The following is a 24,987-nucleotide window of genomic DNA, read 5'->3' as shown; positions in this document are numbered from 1 at the left end:
ACTGCTGTGCTAGCAATGAGTGAGGTTCCACGGGCGTAGGACCCTCTGAGCCATGCACGGGATATAATCTCCTGGTGTGCCATTTGCTGAGGCCATTGGAAAAGCTCAGTATTAGGGTGGGAGTGACCCAATTTTCCAGGTGCTGTCTGTCACCCCTTTCCTTGGCTAGGAAAGGGAATTCCCTGACCCCTTGCTCTTCCCGGGTGAGGTGATGCCTTGCCCTGCTTCAGCTCACACCCAGTGCACTGCACCCACTATCCTGCACCCATTGTCCGACAATCCCCAGTGAGATGAACCCAGTACCTCAGTTGGAAATGCAGAAATCATCCGTCTTCTGTGTCGCTCACACTGGGAGCTGTAGACTTGAGCTGTTCCTATTTGACCATCTTGTAACCACCCCCCCAATCCAATGAATATTAATGCCTCAGCTGTCTTAGAAAGTATGATAAATGTGTTCAGCATAATCCCCATTGCTACTTAGCAACTCCAAGATATTTTAGTAATTTACTATACAAACTTTATGCAAATATTTTCATCTTGATTCAAATTCCTAAGTTAAGCAGATACATAAATACCCTTTGTACATTTCCAAAAGGTTTGTTTAACGTGCAAAAATGGTGTTCAGTCTGAAGGTGATTCTCTTCCTATCCTTGCTTCTCTCGCCTGTATTGAAAAGCTCACTGCTAACTTTGAATAACAATGGATATGATGGCATTGTCATTGCAATTAATCCCAGTGTACCAGAAGATGAAAAACTCATTCAAAACATAAAGGTAAGAGAAAAATTTATTATCCACATATTTTTATTTCAATAAGTATTTTCAACTCATGGTGCCTAGGTATACACATTCATTGAGTGATAACTTTCCAAAATTGCTTCAACAGTATTTATCATTTATATAGCATTTATCTAAACTGTCAGATTAATACCTGCTCAGTTTAAATGTGTTTTATTATATGTTAATACTATTGGCCATTCCCCAAGGAATTATTAAAAGGCTGAACTAATATTTTTTCAACTAGTTAAGCTAACAGAAAGACATTACAGCAAGTAGAAAATTATTCTCAAATTTTATCTTCATAAAGTTACTTTTATAAAGTTTAGCTAACTAGTCTACACTTAAGCTCTAGCGTTTTATCCTATACATTTTTTCAGTTGTTCATACTTGTTCAAACTCTGGAAAAGTAAAAAATCATATGTATCTTATCTTAAAGAAAAAATTACACATTTTAAATTGATGTACCTTCTTTATATGCATTATTCAGTATAATAAAAAACACTTTATATATATCACTTTAATATATTCTATCTTCTTTGATCCTCCCAATATCCCCATGAGGAATTCAAAAACAAGAATTATTACCCTTGTATAAATGAAGTGATTTGTCAAATCTCACAATAAGTGCCAAAACTGGGATCTGAAGCCAATGAGACCTATGTATTTCTATTTTCATTTCCACTTGGTAAAACTTTGCCTTTTATGAACACACTCCATATGAGAAGATAACTCAAAATAAATCTAGCAAAATTTTTTTTTCAATTGACATCAATTATAATAATCTACCAGACTTTAAACTCCCAATTAATCTAAACAACCAGAAGCCATTCTGTTTGATCAAATGAACAACTTTACCAACAGCCTCCCAGTCTTAATCACCTTAATCTCACCCAGCACCCTCATTTCCATCTCCAACCCATCATGCTGAATGCAGGTAAAAAATTTTAAAAGGTGGTTTGAGCATATGAAAATAAGGAGTTTACAGACTGAAGAGTTGTAGAAAAATTCAATCTATTTTTCAATTAGTTTTCCCAAAATGTTTGGGGAAAGGAGGCTTAGATTTGCTTCATCTAGTTATATATGTACTGTAATGTTCATTTCACTGTGAAATTATTACCACAAGGTATTTTAAATTTTGTCAGAAAATGGTAACTGAAGCATCTACTTACCTGTTTCATGCCACCAAACAAAGAGCTTATTTCAGGAATGTAAGCATTTTAATTCCAATGACCTAGAAATCAAAATCTGAGTACTTAATCCCAAAACAAGAATCATATGACCAGGTAGGCTATTTCTTCTAACTCCTAAACTGCTTCTTTCCTCCTGTGCTTTTAAAAACTTAATATCTGTAATTGTTTAATAATTACTAATCACTAATTTAGTAATTAAATTAGTAATATAACTTTTCTTAATGTATATGAAAAAAAGTCCTTGTTTCTAAAATCTCTTGTTTCTATTGTTTTCAGAATTTGTTTTTGTTTGTTGTTTTTCTTTTTAGGCAGATGTCATAGTTGCTGATCCTTACCTGAAATACGGAGATGATCCCTATACACTTCAATATGGACAATGTGGAGATAAAGGACAATATATACATTTTACTCCAAACTTCATGCTGACTAATAGTTTGGCTACCTATGGGCCTCGAGGTAGAGATATCTATGATGTACTTCTGTTCTTATTTCCACTGGTGGAAAAAAATAACTCTATGTTTAATGGCATTTTTAAAAAAAATTTTAAAGAAGCCAGGCACAGTGACTGACACTTGTCATCCCAACAACCCTACTAGGAGGCTGAGGTGGGAGGATCACTTGAGCCCAGGAGATAGAGACCAGCCTGGACAACAGAGTGAGCCCCCAGTCTCTAAAAAACTAAAAGTAAATTTTTAAAACTAGCCAGGCATGATAGTGCATACCTGTAGTCCCAGCTACTTAAGAGGCTGATGCAGGAGGATCGCTTGAGGCTAGGAGCTTGAGGCTGCAGTGAGCTATGATCATGCTGCTGCACTCTAATCTGGGCAACAGAACAAGAGCAAGATCCCATCACTCAAGAAAACAAAACTAAGAAGAGAAAAATAGGTAGTAAATAATACCTTTACCTGAAAACATGCTAGTTATGCTCCTAATTATATTTCTCCCTCTCTCTCTCTCTCTGTGTGTGTGTGTGTGTGTGTGTGTGTGTAATAACAAAATGAGTCATTTATTGGCACCAACTCATTTCAACTTTTTTGGCCTAATAAAAGGCATCAATTTCTGGAGTACCTTGACTCAATTAAGTTGGGGAGAGGTTTAAGAGAAATATAGGAAACTACCTTAAAATATTGTAACTATAAATTTATAAGTGGCAGTATTCTCTCACAGGTAGAGTATTTGTCCATGAGTGGGCCCATCTCCAGTGCGGAGTATTTGATGAGTATAATGTGGACCAGCCATTCTATATTTCCAGAAGAAACACTATTGAAGCAACAAGGTATCATTGTATTGAGCAAATCTGTTTTCAAAATTTTTCACTTATGACTCTTTAATTTTCTATGCTAGGCAAACAAAGACTATCTCAGGTAACTACCTGGGAATGTTCAAACAGTTCATTGCAATATCCAACCTGCCCCATCATGTATGCCGCCAATTAATTCTAGAGATTCCACCTTGGCATCAAGATGAATCAAAAACAGGAAATAATTTCAGTATTCACAGGGACTGTGCTATAACATGTTATGGGCAGAGGGGAAGGAAAAAGCTGTAGCCTAAATCCCAAGATATCTGAGAATAGGTGGTTCAACCCTACCTACTCTTTTGTTTGACTTGATTCATCACTTTTTAAGGTAAATCTGTTTCACTGAAATCAGTTAAGCTGCTAGAGCTCCTTTGTAAATATCATATTATACTTTTCATTTAATCTTGATCTTAAAGAAAGTACTTTTCGTAAAAATAAGGTAGTAAGTTGATTTTTTAAAAATATAATTCTAGGTGCTGCAGGCACTATTATGAATAGATGAGATGTTTACACTTAGTTAAAAATATCAAGCACATGGAGTATTTAAAGAATATTGAAGAACAATGGAAGTTAATGTAATAGGAAATAAGTCTTTGCGATGAAAATGTATTTGAGGAAAGAGGGGTAATGGAAAAATGCCTCTCGTCATCTCCATTGTGTTGTTCATTTGATCTCCGCGGAGCTGCCTGCAGTTTTTCACACAGACTAGGCTCCTCTCAGTGCAGGACACTCATTTCTCTTAACTTCATCCTACACAACTCCTCCCTTACTCAAATAATGCCTGTTCATCCTTTAAGACTCAGTTTAAATATTTCTTCCTTTAATGTCTTTCCTCTCCCTCCATTTGGGGTTAAATTCCCTTAAGAGTACTCCCACAGCATGTGTGGGCTTCTCTCACACGTATGTCACTGGGCAGTAATTGTCTATACAATTTTATTTTCCCCATTAGACTTTAAAATTCTTAAGAACTGCGCATTTTTTTAATCCTCTGGTGTTGGACCTGGCATAAAGTAAAAGCTAAACAAAGAATGTATCAAACAACAAATTTTTGATAAATTCATGAAAAATAAATGAGTTTCCTTATAATCAGTCATAAAAATAGATATATTAGTAAAAACAAGTATCTAAAACATTTATTGAGCTTCTACTGTGTGTCAGGCACTTTCAAGCAGTGAAGTCTCATCATATGTAAGTTTAATTTTCAAGCTTACTCAAGAACTAACCCTCTGGAAAATATGACTCCCCATGTCCCTAAATCCTTGCAATACAAACTTATTAAAATGGATTAATGTTATGAAGTTTAATATTAACACAGAATGGGAGGATATCCTGCATATAAACAGAAACTTTAGAATCCTGTCCCTGTACCCTGACCCTCATTCCCTGCCAAGGACTTGACAATTATTTTTACCATAAGGACCAAATGGTTTGAATGCACAAGCCTTTTCATGCAGGGTTTAGTTTTATTTCTTCCACCAGTTTAGTGAAGTGGTGCTCAAGATATAAATTACAAAATGCTATAAACACAAAACCATGAATACCACATACAGAAATTGAAGAGAATTTTAAGCATAATATTGTCTTTCCCTTTCCTATTAATAAGCAATTCCGCTATACCTTTTAACTCATCTAATCTTTACAACATCTCTCTGGTTAGGAATTACCATCTTTAGCTCAAAGTCACAAGGATAATAGATTTATTGATTGCAATGACCAATTAATGTTTAATAAATATGAACTGACAACATTGTTTCAATTGAAATAGATTACAAATTGAGGTAGAATATTGTGCCTATTTCTGTCAAAATGTAATGTTTGGTACATGATCTATGGCAGTTGTCACTGAAGGAAAAATTTTAGGATGTTGGTCTTCATTCATGATTTGCCAATTCTTCATATATATATAATCTAATTCTTTCATCATAGATGTTCCACTCGTATTACTGGTTACATGGTTTTGAACGAATGCAAGGGGGCCAGCTGTATAGCACGACCATGCAGACGTGACTCAAAGACAGGGCTGTATGAAGCAAAATGTACATTTATCCCAAAGAGATCCCAGACTGCCAAGGAATCCATTGTGTTTATGCAAAACCTTGATTCTGTAAGTACCTTTTTTCCAGTTTCTCAAAGGAATCCTTGGGGAAAAAATTAATTAGAGAAGCTGGATTTTCTACTGTGAAATTATGCGTACCAATAGAAAGGCAGAAAACTACTAAGGCAATTAATTAGAGGTCATTTTCTCTGGCATGTATCAGGGTGTCTCTGGAAATTACCCTGTCTTTTCTTATTAACCTATTTCTTTTATTCAAATGTAGCACTGTAGACTTCTCATTAGAGTCACACAATAAATTCTTAGAACACATCTCTTCCCTCATTGACTTCTGTGGACTTCTGTATAGAGTTACAATCTTACTTTTAATTCCTTTTCTAAGTGTTAGCCATACTACTTTTCTAAAGAAATGTATAATGTAGCTTTGAAAAGGATTGACATTTTAGATTTTCCATTACCTTCACACTAAAGCATACCAAGCTATTGCAAAGTGATATTGTGAAAACACATAGGGCTCTTTCTCCACTGAAAAGACTTAAGAAAAAAAAAAATTCACAATTACCAATGTGTCTAACCAATTAAATAATAACACACCACAAAAAAGTTGAAAACTAATGTTTGACCTGAAATATCTGCTTTAAATATATAAAGCTTAGTGCATAAGGATAGGTACCTTGGAGTCAGATAGACCTGATATTGAAACCCAGTCTGTCATTTTAAAGCTGTGTCCACTGTGGGCAAACTGCTAAATCTGAGATTTAGTTCTCTTATCTTTTATATGGGAATTATAATACCTACTTCACATAGTCATTCGTGTTTGGTTTAAAAGAGCTAATATAAAGTATTAGCATAGTGTTTAGCACAAGTTGGATGCACTACAAACTTTAAGTTTTTAATTTTTAAAATTTATTAAATATTTGAAAAATAACCAGTTGTTTCTTCCCATGGATAAGTCTAATCTTAATTAATACAAACATGTTGTATTTACCTAATGAACATTTCTAAACATATAAAAATATTTTAAAATATGAAATATATGAAAGTTATCAAAAACAACAAATCAAAACAAAGTACACTACCTCTAAATAGTGGGACTAACTTACTTCAAGGAAGCAAATTTTCACATACCAAATTTTCAAAGGTATATGACATATACCTTTGCAAACCTCTGCTATAGAAGTATTTGTTGGTAGTGACTGGTATTTTCATATACCAATATCAAAATACTTCTATAGACCGAGGTTTGTAAAGGCCCAGTATCTCTGATAAAATTTAAAATTCCTTTGGACTCTTGGGCATTAATGATAAAAGGCTTGACTACATTTGACACATGAGTCAGGAATGTTCCCTTTAATCTGCTAAATCTGGAGCAACAAAGGCTAGCCAAAGAGTTATGCGTACAAATAGATATCAAATCATGTGACACAAGAGGATAACTAGAATATTGTATGTACTGCCTGATCCGTACCATAAATTCCAAAAGCATTTGACCATCAGGAGATAACTCACGCTGCCTCTAGGACATAAATAATAATGAAGAAGATTATGGAGCTGAAATATGGAGGTCAACTAATTATATAAGACATGGCCCAGAGATAAAATGGTTCCATTTCCAGAATAACACTAACTTCTAATTATCATAACATAAATATATTGCATAGCATCTGTACTGAGGGCATGAATTCAGAGCTAGGAAAGGTATGATCTAATATGCTGAATAGTCAACTCCATGATTTTGTTTCCTTATTATTTATTATTCTTCATGCCTAGTATTTACTGCATTAAGAGCTGGGAACACACATATAATTAAAGATGACTGTTCTTGAGGAACTCAGTTTACGGAGAAGGAGATATGATAAAATAAGTACATATTATTAAGTGGGAAGACATATATATAGATATGAACCAAGTGTTATGAAGCAGTAACCATTGCCAACTGGAAGTCAGAAAACAGTTTCTGAACAGCGAGTTTTGAGCGGGAATTTGAGAAAAGTGAGTATGTATTTGCCAAAGTGAGAAGGGGAAGAGTATTCTATACAAAGAAACAGATTTACAAAAGCAAAGAGTGGAGTAAGGCAGGGATGCTGTGCATGATTCTGGAAGTTCAGCATTGCCTAAGTTATTTGCATCATGGTCATTCAAGATTTTAACATTTATTAGAACAATTTTCTGGCAGATAACAGTAAAATAACTTGAGAAAGTGGTGCTTTTTTCTGATTTGCACAAAATTACCATTTGGGTTAGCAAAGACCCTAATGAAAGTTTCTGGCATATTCTAAGGATATAAAGAAATCCAGTATGGTAGAAGCAAATAATACATGGTGAGTAAGAGGCAGGAAATTAGGTTGAAACAAAAAATGGGGACATACAGAGCTAAGGTGTTTGAGTTTTATCCTCTCAGTTTTAGACTGGTGATGTGATAAGTTTAATTATTTCAGGAAAGTAATCCTACTAATTGTGAAGGATGAGATAGAGAGAGTTGATAGTGGAGGCAAGGGAGACCAGTTGGAAGGCCATAGCAACAGGTAGGTAAGAGGCCCAAATAAAGGCAGTGGCAGTGGTAGGGGAAAGAGGAACCAGGTTTGATAGGCATTTCATACCAGCAAGACTTGGTTATGAATCACTGCTTTGATTGCAAACTACATTTTTCTCCCATCCAATATAACCCCATTTGGGAAATGTATCATCAGAAACAAAGCAAACTCATAAAACTTAGATAAAAGGTATTCAAATGTAATAATTTAGTTCTTCTAATTCTGAGCTTACATTTGGATATTTTACTTTGGGAGGGCATTAAAATGATGAAATGACTAAAAATATTTCTTGTAAGCTGAGGCTCATCTTGCAGCAGCAAGATGAATTCCTTCTTGGAGACCACCCTAGTTTATGAGAACATTTTTCCAAGTTAATACGTTTTCAATATTTAAAAAATTTTCACAGATTCTATAGTAATGAAATATTCATTGGCAGAATTACTGGATACAATTCACCACTTGCCTCTAACAGACAAATAATTATATTTCCTCATTTTCTCCCTACACTTTCATTCCTTTTTCAGGAGTATTACTTTATGTCAAAATTTGCCAGAGCCAATAGCAATCCAGGTTGTAGAATAGCTGTCCTCAAGTTTTTGATCAACTACGAAGATATGGAACATACCTAGACAATTAAAGAAGGCCATTTTCTCTATACCATTTTTAGGCGGTAGCTAGAAATTACCACAAGCCCTGCCCCTTTTTCCTCAAATTTAATTCAAGGCTTGAGCTCCCCCAAAGTTTAGAAGGGAAAGTAAAAAGTTAACATAAGCAGTCGTGCCAGCTGCAACAATCCACCACTGATGTAACTATCTATAACCAAAAGAATCACCAAAAATCTTTACCAGTACATATTGATAGCTTTACCTTGCTTCCGTTCCATTCTGATATGCAAATGGATGTCAGAATGTTAGATTATAAAGTAGTTTTTAACTATCAGGAGATAAAATCTGTGGATGATATGTATGACAGATAACTACATATTTGGTGCCTCACAAGTTATTGTAATCTTGTCTTCTAATTGATTTTTTTCCAGGTGACTGAATTTTGTACTGAAAAAACACACAATAAAGAAGCTCCAAACCTACAGAACAAAATGTGCAATCACAGAAGCACATGGGATGTAATCATGAGCTCTGAAGATTTTCAGCATTTATCTCCCATGACAGAAATAAATTTACTTCGTCCTACATTTTCATTGTTCAAGTCCAAACAGCGTGTAGTCTGTTTGGTACTTGATAAATCTGGAAGCATGAATGCAGTAAGATAGTTTTTGGTTAACTGTCTTAAATTATTTAAGTATTTCAGCTACTAGAAATATAAGTATTAAGTATTTAAGCTGATGGAAATATAATCTTAGGTTTAGTTCTAGTAACAAACATACATATGTATTTATGTTCTAATAAATTTTAGCACATAATCTTATATAGATAAGTACTAGAAGACAATATGCCAACAGAAAAATGTTGTAGGCTGGGTGCAGTGGCTCACACCTGTAATCCCAGCACTTTGGGAGGCCAAGGCTGGTGGATCACCTGAGGTCAGGAGTTCGAGACCAGCCTGGCCAACATGGTGAAACCCTGTCTCTACTAAAAATACAAAAATTAGCTGGGAGTGGTGATGCACATCTGTAATCTCAGCTACTTGGGAGGCTGAGGCAGGAGAATTGCTTGAACCCAGGAGGTGGAGGTTGCAGTGAGCCAAGATTGCACCACTGCACTCCAGCCTGGGTGACAGAGATTAGATTATGAATCATTTTTATTCCTTAACTTTTAGTTCTAACTAGAAAAATTATAGCCAAGCAAGAAAATGAAAATCATCCATAATTCTGTCATTGAAAATATGATACTTTAGTCTTTTCTTTGCTAATGTATTTGTTTTCCCTCCTCAAAAATGATTATATTTTATATAATGTTTCATAATCTGATGTTTTTTACTTAATATATCTTTAATATTCCCTATGAAAAAAATGATTCCATGACATAATTTTTAATGGCTGTATAACATGCCCATACTATAATTTAGTCAAGCAATCTCCTGTTGTTGGACAGTTGGGAGACTTTCACTTGTTATTTTTTAAATGAGCATCTTTGGATGCATTTATAAAATTATTTCTTCAGGAGAAATTCCTCAATATACAATTAAATAAAAAGGTATAGATTTTTAAGGCTTTTTCAAGTATAACTGAATTTTTAAGATTTTCTTTAAATTTTTTAAATAAAATGAAGAAGCTAAATTTTAAAATACAACCAATCAATTATCATCATGACCTATGGTCCATAAATGGTTTGCTGTTCATTAATCCACCAAGATTTGGAGAGTCTTGTGAGTTATTCACAAATCTTTTTCTTACAGGAAGACCGTCTCTTTCGAATGAATCAAGCAGCAGAATTGTACTTGATTCAAATTATTGAAAAGGGATCCTTGGTTGGGTTGGTCACATTTGACAGTTTTGCTAAAATCCAAAGTAAGCTCATAAAAATAATTGATGATAACACTTACCAAAAGATCACTGCAAACCTGCCTCAAGAAGCTGATGGTGGCACTTCAATTTGCAGGGGACTCAAAGCAGGATTTCAGGTAAAATAAAAATATTTTTAAAATATCATTTGCCATTTACTATTGCTTTTAATTTTCTCCAGTTACCTTTGAACAAAGGGCATGAGTTCATGGGCCCCTCAATTAATAATATTATGACCTGATCAAAGTAAATCATTTATGGGAAGAAAAAAATAGCCTTTCCTACTGTTTACAACTAGACCCTCTCTGAGTATGGCTATTCCAATGACATACTCCTGAGGTGCTAAGTTGCACTGGGGAGTGGTTAAGTAAGTGGGGAAAATTTCAGCCTGCACACAATCATGATTTTATTGGGGAGCTCCCCATTTTTCTAACACTCCCACAGTCTGAGTTTCAAGGATCAGAAAATAATGCCAATGAGGGGATTATGGAAAAGGGAAATTAGTAACATTTCCATATGATGGATAAGGAAAGCCCCAGTTTATCGAGTTAAATTGACATTTAAAAATCACAAAGAGGCTGGATGCGGTGGTTCACGCCTGTAATCCCAGCATTTTAGGAGGCCGAGGCAGGTGGATCGCCTAAGGTCAGGAGTTCGAGACCAGCCTGACCAACATGGTGAAGCCTCATATCTACTAAAAAACAAAAATTAGCCGGGCATGGTGGTGCAAGCCTGTAATCCCAGCTACTCTGGAGGCTGAGGCAGGAGAATCGCTTGAACCCAGGAGGTGGAGGTTTGCAGTGAGCTGAGATCACACCATTGCACTCCAGCCTGGGCAGCAAAGCAAAACTCTCTCTCAAAATAAATAAATAAATAAATAAATAAATAAATAAATAAATAAATAAATTACAAATTTTAAAAATTAAAAAAAATTAAGTCATAAAAATAAGCCAGGTACGGTGGGTCATGCCTGAATCCCAGCACTTTGGGAGTCTGAGGCAGACAGATCGCTTGAGCTCAGGAGTAGGAGACCAACTTGGCCAACATGGGGAAATCTTGCCCCTACAAAAAATAAAATCAGCCAGGCATGGTGGTGTATGCCTGTAGCCCCCGCTACTTAGGGGGCTGAGATGGGAGGATGGCTTGAGCTCTAGAGGCAGAGATTGCAATGAGCCACGATCATGTCACTGTACTCCAGCCTGGGCAACAGAGCGAGACCCTGTCTAAAAATAAAGAAAGAAAAAATAATCATAAAGATAGAGGTAGCTCCATATGCAATATAGTACCAAACCTAACAAACATAGATTGAAGTTTAATGTAATTAAAATTGTGAACTCAAAAAATTGGGAGCACCCTTGGAGCACTATACCCAATTGCCTCCAGTACTCATTTGAATTCCTTCCAACCTAACTTTCATTTAAGCCTATTTATTGTCATGTTTTAAGCCACAAAAACAGAAAACTACTTCCTTCACTGACCTCTCTTTGCCTCAAAATGGAGATTGCTAGTCTTATCCAGGCCATTGATTAATACTACATCTCAACTTTCCTCATAGTGTCTATTTGTGATGAAATGTGTTAGTTTAAGAAGGCAGGAAATCCTGAGTAAGAAGAACAGGTTTATTCTTATTTTAAATATATTAAGATATGGGCCAAGCATGGTGGCTCACGCCTGTAATCCCAGCACTTTGGGAAGCAGAGGCAGGCAGATCACCTGAGGTCAAGAGTTCAAGACCAGCCTGGCCAACATGGTGAAACCCCATATCTACTAAAATATAAAAATTAGCCAGGCATGGTGGTGGGCGCCTGTAATCCCAGCTACTTGGGAGGCTGAGGCAAGAGAATCACTAGAAGCTGGGAGGTGGAGGTTGCAGTGAGCCAAGACTGTGTCATTGCACTCCAGCATGGGCAACAAGAGCAAAACTCCATCTCAAAAAAAAAAAAAATATATATATATATATATATATATATAAAGATATGACATTCTATAATTAATAACCTGGCTTTTTCATTATCAGGCAATTTCCCAGAGTAATCAGAGTACTTTCGGTTCTGAAATCATATTACTAACAGATGGGGAAGATTATCAAATAAGCTTATGCTTTGAAGAGGTAAAACAAAGTGGCACAGTCATCCACACCATTGCTCTGGGGCCATCTGCTGACAAAGAACTGGAGACCCTGTCAAATATGACAGGTAAACCTTTGGCATATAGTTTGAATAAAAAATAAACTTCTAGTCTCTCCCATTCCAGGGGTTCTTTCTCTATAAATCTGCTCAAAATTTTCGTATCCTAAAAATTAATCTTTGTCCCTTCTTCATCCTTCAGATTAAGTTCTTTTCCCTTTCTTCCACTTCATACACCAGTTTTTTTCTAATGTTATTTAACATTTGCTGTCTTCATTCACTGCCCAGTTTCTGCCAATGCTACTAAACAGAAACTTATTTCTCTATGGTTACTCAACTGGAAGTCAAAAATTATTGCTTAATTCCAAAATACTACCCAATCACACAGTAGAGATTTTGACAATCTTCTTTTATAGATGAGGAAATGGAAACCTAGAGAGTGCAAATGATTTGCCAAAGGCCATAGAGTCCTGATTCTCAATTCAGAGCTCTTCCACCGTACTACCCTATTCTTGCTTCACCAGATCTTGCTAAATCTTCGTTTGGAACATTTCTGTATTTCTCCTTTCTATACAATCCTTCTACCACTGCCATTATAATCCAGCCCTTACAATTCCCTGACTGGGATACTTCAATAACCTTCCAGCTTATCTTTCTGCCATTTATCAGTTCAATAAATATGTATTGACTGTTGTATTTGTGGCAGTCACTTGCGTTAATTCTTGCCGTCTGCAATCTATTCTTTCCTAACTCCTTACACCTAAGTAATCTCTCTCTTCATTAATTTCTATGCTATTTATTTCCTGCACTTAATTTTTAATTTATTGTAGACTGTAATTCTCTAATTGTTTTGGTGTACCTTAGACCCAACTAGAAGATAAACAGCTGGTTCAGAACTATCTTAAATTTCATTTTTATAACATTGTTTAGTGCTTAGACCAGCTTTACCAATGCGGCAGGCACTTACATTTGATGACTGATTGATGTAAAAACAATACAATTTGGCCTGTTCTTTAAAGTTTCTTTTATTCTTACTTATCTTTCTTATTTTGAGCAAGGTTTTAGTTATTATTGTAGGATTACATAAGGGACACTGATATACTGAAAGTTCATAAAGTGCTGGGAAGTTCATCTTTTGTAAGTTTAAAACAAAATTTTAAAATAGATTTTAAAGTGTATTGATGAGAGCAAAATAACAAATATGACTTTTCCACTTAAAATTCGATTTTAGGAAGACATCGTTTTTATGCCCATAAAAAAATAAATGGCCTTATTGATGCTTTCAGCAGAATTTCATCTAGAAGTGGCAGCATCTCTCAGCAGCCTCTTCAGGTCAGTGTAAAAAAAAATTATTTTCTTTCTCACAGTTGTAATAAATTTATATTATCCTAATTATTAACTCCTATCTCTCTAATAATTTTTGCCTGAAAATATTTCAGATATGCAGAAGAAAAACTTCCTTACTGAATTTGATTTTCCATAACACTTAAAGCCACATCTTCTCCCAAATTCTTCTATTCTTTAGAATTAGGTATCCTTTTCATTTGGAAAATTCTTTAAAATAACTCTTAGTTATTTTAATTGAAATCTTAAAAACAAACAAAATTACTCTAAACTGACTAAACTCGGAAATTTTATTAACTATGATAACAAATGGATTTCATGTGTTTGTTGTTTTTATTTACCGAACAGTTGGAAAGTAAAACTTTGAATATCCCAGCGAAGAAATGGATAAATGGTACAGTGCCTGTGGATAGTACAGTTGGAAATGATACTTTCTTTGTTGTCACATGGACGATACAAAAGCCAGCAATAATTCTTCAAGATCCGAAAGGAAAAAAATATACTACCTCAGATTTTCAAGAAGGTGAACTAAATATTCGGTCTGCCCGTCTTCGAATACCAGGTATTGCAGAGGTAGGTCTATTATTTTATGTTCTCTAAGCTTTCTTAATCAATTTCTATTTTTAAAAGATAAAAATAACATAGATAACATCTTATACATTGCCAATATTAAAATGATGACAGATCATCTGTAATAAAGAAATCAAATGGAATAATTAGGGATTCATATTCATACTATTTACTAGTTTGTGAAATTCAATATTAAAAATCATGATTATTATTCTGCTTAAATTTGTAAATAATTTTGTATTCCAAACAAAAAGTAGGAAAATATTACCAAAGCTCTCAGATTTTTTTTAATGTTTCAGACAGGCACTTGGACTTACAGCGTTTGAAACAATCATACCAAATCTCAATTGCTAACTGTGACAATGACCACTCGAGCAAGAAGCCCTACCACACTCCCAGTAATTGCAACTGCTCACATGAGTCAAAATACAGCTCATTACCCTAGCCCAGTGATTGTTTATGCATGAGTCAGTCAAGGGTTTCTTCCTGTTCTGGGAATCAATGTAACAGCCATTATAGAAAATGAAGAGGGACATCAAGTAACATCGGAGCTCTGGGACAATGGCGCAGGTAATAAGAATCTGCATCAACTTCCACTAAACTTAAAATACTCCTACAGTTCTATGACCTAGAAGTCAATATTTCCTGTATTTGCTAATGAATCATATTTTTAAGTAAATGAAATTTAATCCTAATGTTTTAAAAACTTTTTTCTCAGTTATCTTGACAACTCATAGACATAGCACTTATGCCATTTTTAAATTTTATGAACAATTTTGCTTTTTCCGTGGAACTTAAGAGCACAATTTTTCTCTATTTTCATTAATGTCAGTGTTTCATATATGCTTTCTTCAGTTGCTTTTTCTTATTTTGATAAGTATTTTTATGAAATAATAGTAACTGCTAATATTAATTTAATCCCTTCCATGAATTAGACTTTTCCAAAAACACAGAGTTAGCAAGTGGCCCAAGCTTTCAACCAAAATAGTCTGATTCCAGAATTCATGTACTTAAAACGCTGTGCTACATACTGTCTCCCAAATTACTAACATTATCAGTGTTCATAAACAGATATGACTGTCATTTTTACTTTATTGTATGACTAATTTTTACATTTCATTATCAAGGTGCTGATTCTGTCAAGAATGATGGCATCTACTCAAGGTATTTTACAGATTACCATGGAAATGGTAGATACAGTTTAAAAGTGCTTACCCAGGCAAGAAAAAACACAGCTAGGCTAAGTCAACAACAGAATAAAGCTCTGTATGTACCGGGCTATGCTGAAAATGGTAAGTAGCACTAAAATAGAAATGTGTCACTTGTTTAGATAAATTCCATACGGCAAACATTGAAGATATAATGTACTACAGAAAGCCCAAGTATATAACCTTGTAATCATCTGTATGTTTCAAAACCATGTTGATATTAGTAGACCTAGCATAGACCTATGTTTCCACATATTTTGTTCACATCTCCCAGAGTTCATTTCATTTACATTGAAAAAAAAATTACTGAGCACCTATGTTGCAAGCACTGTGCTTAGGTGCTAGAGCTACAAAGACAAAACATAATCCTGTTCCTCAAAGAATTTGCAGTCAAGTAGTAGAGACAGAGAAGTTAAAAGATAGTTTTAACATAGCATAATGTTTCCTCATCAATTTTAAAATATGAATAAACAAGTGTTTTCTCAGTAAAAACTGTTACTTTTTCAATGTCTGCCAATCAATATTAAGCCTCTACAGCTGCAAGATCAGCTTGCAAGATGAATAGGCACGGCTGCCGGGCGCAGTGGCTCACACCTGTAATCCCAGCGCTTTGGGAGGCCGATGAGGGTGGATCACCTGAGGTCAAGAGTTCCAGACCAGCCTGGCCTACATGGCTAAACCCCGTCTCTACTAAAAATACAAAAATTAGCTGGGCGTGGTGGCGGGCGACTGTAGTCCCAGCGACTCGGGAGGCTGAGGCAGGAAAATCGCTTAAACCCAGGAGGCGGAGGTTGCAGTGAGCCGAGATCACGCCACTGCACTTCAGCCAGCCTGGGCGACAGAGCGAGACTCCATCTCAAAAAACAAAACAAAACAAAAAAAATAAAAAAAAAAAGAGTAGACATGGCAATATGAAATATTACAAAATTTTTTCTTGGTAGGAAAATTATACTGAACCCATCCAAACCTGAAGTCACAGATGATGTGGCAGGAGCTCAAACAGACGACTTCAGCAGACTCACCTCTGGAGGGTCGTTTACTGTATCAGGAGTGCCTCCTAATGGTAATCATTCTCAGGTGTTCCCACCTGGTAAAATTGTAGACCTCGAGGCTAAGTTTCAAGGAGATCATATTCAACTTTCATGGACTGCCCCTGGCAAGGTCCTCGATAAAGGAAGAGGTAAGTTTGACATTACGTTTTAAAATATACTAAAAGAAATCCCATTGGCTTTCATTTGCTAAGAATTTTCTAATGGCCCATTTATAAATAACATTTATGAAGTGTCTACTATAGGCCATTTTAAAATTATTTTCAGATGTGAAAACTAAAGCTATAAGAGTTGATTGGACCAAGTTATTTCTATATTTAGTAACTTACAATTCTAACCCAGTCATGTCAGATTCTGTTATGCCAAACTATCTGTCAGAAATTGAAGCAGCTTAGAAATTACTTTGAGAGGACAGTTAACAGCTTTCTGTTGCATTATCTTCTCCCCAAATTTTAAGTATTTCTGTACTTGCAGTTTCATTCATTTATCAACCTTCTGTTGAGCTTTCACACTATTAGAATCCTAAGAAATGATCCATACTCTCAACAGTCAATTAAGTACAGAAGACACACAAGTAAACAGATAATTACATAAAGTATAATAAGACATAAGCTTTTATAAACAGAGGATTATGTGGCAACCCATAGATGGGCCACAAACCCCTAGTTAGAGGTTAAAATCAGAGTATATTGTAAAGCCTTCCCAGAGAAGACTATCACTGAGTATTGAAGAATGAGAGTAGTTACCCAAGATAAGTGAAGGTGTCCACAGAGAGAGATGTACATGTGCACAGAAATTCACTAGTTTGAAAGATTTGTTCATGGAGTTTGAATAAAGTTCAAGGTCAAAAGATCTCATTTATTTAAAGTTCCTAATGATAAATGACCCTCATTCCAAAAAGTTTAAATTACTCCTGTGATTGCTTGAAATTTAACTGAATTCAATCAGTATTTATTGAATGCCTACCATATTCCAGTATTACATAGGTTAGTAGGTTTTTATGGGATAACGCCAGTCTTGCTATTTTCCCTTTAAGATTGGGAAAATGAAAGCAATATGCAATATAGATATACATAATAGCTCAGAGATTGCCAGTGCTAAAACACCAGTGTTCCAGTACTCTTTCTCCTGGGTTACAATAAACCCCACTGTACACTCTCAAAAGAAAAGATGCTTCTTAATCTTTCACTCACTATATAGCATTTTAAAAGCTGCATTTCTTATTATCATTATTATACAAGGAGAATATCATTCTAAAGTCAGCGGAAACATAGAATATGCACAAACAGAGCTTTTGTATTTCAATGTTGAAAATCTTATCATGACAGCTTTTCGCATACCTTATTTTCTCATGCTATGACCCTTAAACATACGGCAGAATCAAAAAAAGTGAAAAATACCATTGCCACTGAAAAAGCCACAAATGAAATTTCTTAACCAAATATTTAGTTCTATAGTGAATTCAGTAAAAACCAAGCTTTCAGTTCAAGATTGGGTTCATAATAAATATCCCTCATGCTGATTATAAGAACTAAAAGTAGGAGTAATGTATAACCACAAATGCCTAAAATAGGTGGCATCTAATCTTTGTCTTTCCTTAGGAAAAATAGGAAGAGGTAGCGGTACCTGTTAAATGTTACCTATAGATATTCCAAAGGTAAGATAGTAGCAGTATCTTAAAGAATAAATGAACGTCTATATAATCTCAAATGAAGCACTTAAATTACCTGGGACACAATTTCCACACCTGTCAAATATACAAATTAGATTAGATTACCTAAAATTACTAAAACAAGTAGATATAATTCAAGTTTTTTATGATTTTCTAATTTTATCATTTTGGGTGTCAACTTAACAACTGTATTGTTGGCCAAGAAATTAAGGAGATCAAATACATGTCAACACAGGACCAGGTAACCTGAGTGATACAAAGAGTAAAAAACATAGTCTTTACCCTCAAAAATAATAAGATCTAATCAGAATGAAAAGTTGAACCTCTACTAAACTATCTGAAAAACTCCATTCCATGAAACAGAAGTTCATGAAAGAGAGTCATCAGGGTGAATGAAATACTTGGACGGAACTTCATGCAGTTGGGCTTGGTTGGACCTTAATGAATGAGTACAATTTGCTTACATAGGGAGAAGGAGGTACATTTTGGAGACAGAAAGAACAAAATTATATGATCAAGGTCAAGAAAGCAAAATTTCACAATGGAATATTCTAATTAAAATAAGGAATAGATAGGTGGAGAGAAGAGAGACAGAGAGACCTACATAAGTGGAACACAAGGTTTTTGTGAAGAGTAATAGAATGGATTGATAAGGCCTATTTAAAAGGAAACTAAATGTTAAGCAGAGGATCTGAATTCTTTTTAAAAATACACTAAAAGTTATTCACCACACACTTGAAATACCTTCAATATTTCATGGAAAAGTTAAAAATAAAGTCCTTACTCCAAAAAAAATCTGGTGTTTTATTTTTCATCACATTTCAGAATGTGAGAATATGTTTTTACATGAATGGTAGATATCAAAAAGCAGTGTAGAAAGAAACATTTATGTTGGCATCTTCTTTTCCTTTCTTGATAAAATAACAGCCAATATTTCAAACATTTATTAATTTACCATTTATTAAATTGTAGTGAACATGTTTCATGCATTATCATCTATGATTCTTACCACTAGAATAGTAGGCACTCAATAAATATTTGTTGAATGATTTGAATAACTGAATCCCTATTTTAACAGATAAAAAACTAGAGATAAGAAAGCTTAAGTCGGGGTGCGGTGGCTCATGCCTGTAATCCCGGCACTTTGGGAGGCCGAGGTGGGTGGGTCACAAGGTCAGGAGATCGAGACCATCCTGGCCAAAATGGTGAAACCCCCTTCTCTACTGGAAAAAACAAAACAAAACAAAACAAAAAAACAAAACAAAAATTAACTGGGCATGGTGGCGCATGCCTGTAATCCCAGCTACTCGAGAGGCTGAGGCAGGAGAATCACTTGAACCAGGGAGTCAGAGGTTGCAGTGAGCTGAGATGGCACCACTGCACTCCAGCCTGGCGACAGAGCAAGACTCTGTCTCAAAAAAGAAAAGAAAAGAAAAAAAAAAGAAAAGATATCTTAAATAAATTTCTTTTTATGACACAGCTAGCAAGTAGTAAAATTAGGGTGCTACTCAAGGTTTGTCTAGGTCCTTAACACATATTTACTTTTATTTTTTATTTTCATATTTTTAAATTTTTAATTTTTGTGGGTACATAGTAGGTGTATATATTTATAGGGTACATGAGATTTTGATCCAGGCATGCAATGTGAAATAATCACATCATGGAGAATGGGGTATCCATCCCCTCAAGCATTTATCCTTTATGTTACAAACAACCCAACTACACTCCTTTAGTTATTTTTAAATGTATAATTAAGTTATTTTTGACTATTGACTATAGTCACTCTGTTGTGCTGTCAAATAGTAGGTCTTATTCATTCTTTCTAACTGTTTTTTTGTGCCCATTAACCATCCCCACCTTCTCCTGCCCAGTCCCCCACTACCCTTCCCAGCCTCTAGGAACCATTCTTCTACTCTGTATGTCCATGAGTTTAATTGTTTTTGATTTTTAGATCCCACAAATAAGTGAGAACTTGCGATGTTTGTCTTTCTGCTTAGCACGTGTTTAATTAGTACACATTCCAGTCTCTCTGCCTCCTTTTGCTGGTTATCCTTATCCCTGTTTCCCACTCCATTTATCATCACTCTTTCTCCCCTGTCCTATTACTTCCTATTTTAACTTAATAAGAAATGACACAGATATAGGGTACTGAATATCTTCGCTATACTAGAATACTATTATGTTCCTTGTTCTAAATTAAAAAGTAGATCCAGCTCCTTATATTTCTCTCCCTAAAAAGGAAAATAGAGTCTGACTTTTTAGTACCATATGATTTTGAATTAAAATTTCCTGGGATTAGAGAACTCTACATTTTAAGAAAAACTGTTCACACATTTGTCCTTACAATAAAGATGGAATAACCAGACAAAAACTAATGGGATTTCCATAACTAAAACCTAGTGTGCATTTCTGATAGGTTTCTAAATGTAAAGCAGTGTGGTGGTAGCAAGGCATCCTAGTGATTTTAATATATCTGAAGTATCTATCTGTTTTCCAGCTGACAGCTACATTATAAGAATAAGTAAACATTTCCTAGACCTCCAAGAAGATTTTGATAAAGCTGCTTTAATACATACTTCTGGTCTGATACCTAAGGAGCCTGGTTCAGTAGAAAGTTTTGAATTTAAACCAGAACCTTCTAAAATAGAGAATGGTACGACATTCTATATTGCAATTCAAGCCATCCATGAAGCCAATGTCACCTCAGAGGTTTCAAACATTGCACAAGCAACTAACTTTATTCCTCCACAGAAACCCAGCATTCCTGATCTGGGTACCAATATTTCTGCAATCAGTTTGGCAATTTTTGGATTAGCTGTAATTTTATCTATATTTTAAACTAGAAATTATATTAGAACTCAAATTCAATGTTATACATACTTGGTAAACATTTATTTAAAATTTAATTTACTATACTTATTGTCTATTATAAAGCTCATTATAATATAAAAGTGAAGTACAAAAGTTGTAAGTTTCCTAATTACTTGATTAATTAATACTATTTGAGTTGTTAAATGTTAATAAAAATGAGTATATCATTTCCTGTCTTTGAATAATCCACTCATTAATTTTTAATATGAAAAGATATATATTTGTACTTGTAAGCATTTTAAGAAACATTTTTAAAGTGTGCTACAAAATCATTTGGTGTACTAACATCGAAATGTATCCAAGCCATTTAAAAAATATTTATATATACATAGTAGCAAATAGTTTTATAGATTTATTTGTATCGCATTTTTTATTACAAATGAATATTTCATGTTTATATAAGCTGTAATCAAAAAGGACTAGTAGTAGTAGTAAGGAAGTCAAATTTGTTTTTTTATCATTGATTATAAGTGGTATATTTGTTTTTTGTCATTGATTAAAAGTGATTTTAGCCCTAGGCCTGAAATGACTAGCAAATATCATTTTCTGTATGAATTGTGGAACATCACAATAAAGTTATTTCTATGCTGATGCCATCATTAGGTCCTAAGACTATTACCAAGAAGCTTGATTGAGACAGGGATTTTTCTTTTTCCTATTGCTGTATCCTCAGCATTTAGAATAATAATTGACACATAGAAGACATTCAATAAATATTTTTTAAATAACTTAGTGAATACTTTCATAACTTCAAAAAAAAATCCAAATTTGACCTCATTACATTAAAAAAATACCACAAACTATCATGTGCACTTGGTATTATGAGGACTTCATATAATGAAAACTAAATCCCTTAATAACATTTTTCAGAACCAACACATAAAGTTTCAGAAAGTTAACTATTAATAGCATTTATAAAGTAATAAAAGGTAAATTGAGCTATTAATATAGCAATGGAGTGATTTTTCTTAGAGAGAAAGACAGAGAAGGACATATTGGTAGAAAATCCTTTGTTTACAGACAAGAAGATTATTTAAATCTCTTTAAATATCTGAAAGGAAGATGCTGTATATATCTGGAAGAGTCAAGAAAAAAATTATAAATCATTAGCAAACCAAATCCAGAAAAATATATGAAAAATAATAATATATCATGACCAAGTTGAATCTATCTCAGGAACCCAAATGTGATTTAATATTAGAAAATTAAAGTAATTTACTACATTAACAGTTTTTGTTTAGTTATATGATTATCTCAATACATGCAGAAAAGTGTAATTCAACCATCATTCTTCAGTCAAAATGAAACCTATGAAAACTATTAACCTGATATTTTAATCTTAAAGTCAAAACCCTCACCTTTTAAAAATAAACAAAAAGGGCGCTAAATCTTCAAGTAGAGATGAAAAATTATACATCAGAGGGTGAGAATTCTAAAGTTCTAGGAAAATAAATCACTTAAGAGTCAACAAATAATAAAAAAATTATTGATTATGAAAGCCTCAAAGAGTCAAGAGATAGTTAACTGATTCTTAATACATCGTCACTATGCTGAATAATTTATAGAGCTTTAGAAGTTAATGAGGGAAGATTCCTATGCAATAAAAAAAGAATAGAAGATACAATAATTTGAAAGAAAGATATGAAATTGTAATTTTGTACAGGTGAGATGGAAATCCAATAAAATCAACAAATAATTAAAATGAGAGAATTATGAAAAATTCCCAGATACAAGATCAATTTACTAAAAATCAATAGCACTAGTCTGATATATACAGAGCTTTGAAGTTGTCACTCCCAACCTCACAACAAGAAAAAAAAAGCTGAACTGAAAAATAAAGAATTCTTCGTAGTTTCATCAGAAAGTTGAAGTCACACTGCAACCTGCTACAAAAATATTGGAGAGGCAGAAAAATACAGAATCACAGCTTACCAGGAGCAGAAACCTATCAGTGAAGCTAATACCAGTAGGAACACAAACCATAAACGAAGACATGCCAGAGTCTGAGTGTGAATAAGGCTGAGAGGTAAAAACTCTCAGAGGCCTTAGAGAGACCTCACACTTCCCTGAGTTTTTCTTCCAAGAACCCCATGAAGTTTTCAGAGTGAGGATTAAAGAAAAATCCCCTCAGACTCTCAACATCAGAGACGTAAAAGTAACCATTTTGAAATATACCAAAAGTGTCCTGTTCTTAGCAAAATCCTGTCCTCAAGGGAAACTGTTTTACCAGAGCCTGACTAACTTAGGTTTTACAAGAGCCTAACCAACTTAGGGGAAGAGAAATACCCAACTCCAATCTCCCCTAGCCTTCCTTGTGGCAGAGGAAGATACTCAACTCCGGAGCCCTCTAACATTCCTATCTGATCAAAGAGGGGGAAAAAACCGGACACTAGGAAGGGAACAACAGACACTGGGGCCTACTTAAGGTTTGAGGGATGGAGAACAGTGAGGATCGGAAAACTACCTAACAGGTACTATGGTACTAGGTTTGTTACCTGGACGATGGAATAATCTGTACACCAAGCCCCTGTGGCACACAATTTACCTATATAACAAACATGCACATGTATCCCTGAACCTAAAATAAAAGTTAAAAAAATAAAAAAAAGCAGAAAAGCATTTGTGAAGGCCACAGCCCAAGGAGACAAGCACAGTAAAAGACTGAGACCTATTCTGTTCCAAGATGGCCGAATAGGAACAGCTCCGGTCTGCAGCTCCCAGCATGACCAATACAGAAGGTGGTGATTTCTGCATTTCCAACTGAGGTACCTGGTTCATCTCATTGGGACTGGTTGGACAGTGGGTGCAGCCCACCACGGAGGGTGAGCCAAAGCAGGGTGGGGCATTGCCTCATCCAGGAAGCACAAGGGGTCAGGGGATTTCCCTTTCCTAGCCAAGGGAAGCCGTGACAGACTGTACCTGGAAAATCGGGACACCCCCGCCTAAATACTGCACTTTTCCAATGGTCTTAACAAACGACACACCAGGAGATTATATCCCGCACATACCTTGGTGGGTCCCATGCCCATGGAGCCTTGCTGACTGCTAGCGCAGCAGTCTGAGATTGACCTGTGAGACAGCAGCCTGGCAGGGGGTGGGGCGTCCACCATTGCTGAGGCTTGACTAGGTAAACAAAGGGGTTGGGGAAGCTCAAACTGGTCAAAGCCCACCGCAGCTCTGCAAGGCCTGCTGCCTGTGTTAACCACATATCTCAGGGGCAGGCCATAGCTGGACAAAAGGCAGCAGAAACTTCTGCAGATTTAAACATTCCTGTCTGACAGCTCTGAAGAGAGCAGCGGTTCTCCCAGCATGATGTTTGAGCTCTGAGAACAGACAGACTGCCTCCTCAAGTGGATCCCTGACCCCCATGTAGCCTAACTGTGAGACACCTCCCAGTAGGGGCCAAGTGACACCTCATACAGCTGGGTGCCCCCCTGAGACAAAGCTTCCAGAGGAAGGATCAGGCAGCAATATTTGCTGTTCTGCAATATTTGCTGTTCTGCAGCCTCTGCTGGTGATACCCAGGCAAACAGCGTCTGGAGTGGACCTCTAGCAAACTCCAACAGAACTGCAGCTGAGGGACCAGACTCTTAGAAGGAAAACTAACAAACAGAAAGGAATAGCATCAACATCAACAAAAAGGACATCCACACCAAAACCCCATCTGTGGTCACCAGCATCAAAGACTAAAAGTAGATAAAACCAAAAATATGGGGAGAAACCAGAGCAGAAAAGCTGAAAATTTGAAAAATCAGAGCCCCTCTTCTCCTCTAAAGGATCGCAGCTCCTTGCCAACAATGGAACAAAGCTGGACGGAGAATGACTCTGAC

At 35.3% G+C, this 24,987-nt stretch overlaps 1 protein-coding gene across 1 annotated transcript; it reads left to right on the top strand.

The window, feature by feature from the left end:
* Positions 1-602: 602 nt before the first annotated feature.
* Positions 603-21,324, top strand: LOC101151848 (calcium-activated chloride channel regulator 1-like). Its single transcript, XM_063697277.1, is given in 14 exon segments — positions 603-773; positions 1,922-2,062; positions 2,278-2,425; positions 3,137-3,245; positions 5,196-5,373; positions 8,893-9,117; positions 10,212-10,436; positions 12,335-12,512; positions 13,675-13,775; positions 14,136-14,360; positions 14,657-14,927; positions 15,485-15,653; positions 16,507-16,745; positions 20,784-21,324. Coding segments are annotated over 14 exon segments (2,709 nt in total). The 5' UTR covers positions 603-614; the 3' UTR covers positions 21,125-21,324.
* Positions 21,325-24,987: the final 3,663 nt, after the last annotated feature.

This window comes from Gorilla gorilla, chromosome 1 (genome assembly GCF_029281585.2).
Source record: "Gorilla gorilla gorilla isolate KB3781 chromosome 1, NHGRI_mGorGor1-v2.1_pri, whole genome shotgun sequence".
Lineage (NCBI taxonomy): Eukaryota > Metazoa > Chordata > Mammalia > Primates > Hominidae > Gorilla > Gorilla gorilla.
The sequence above is the reverse complement of the archived record's forward strand: the minus strand, read 5'-3'. Positions and strand labels throughout refer to the sequence as shown.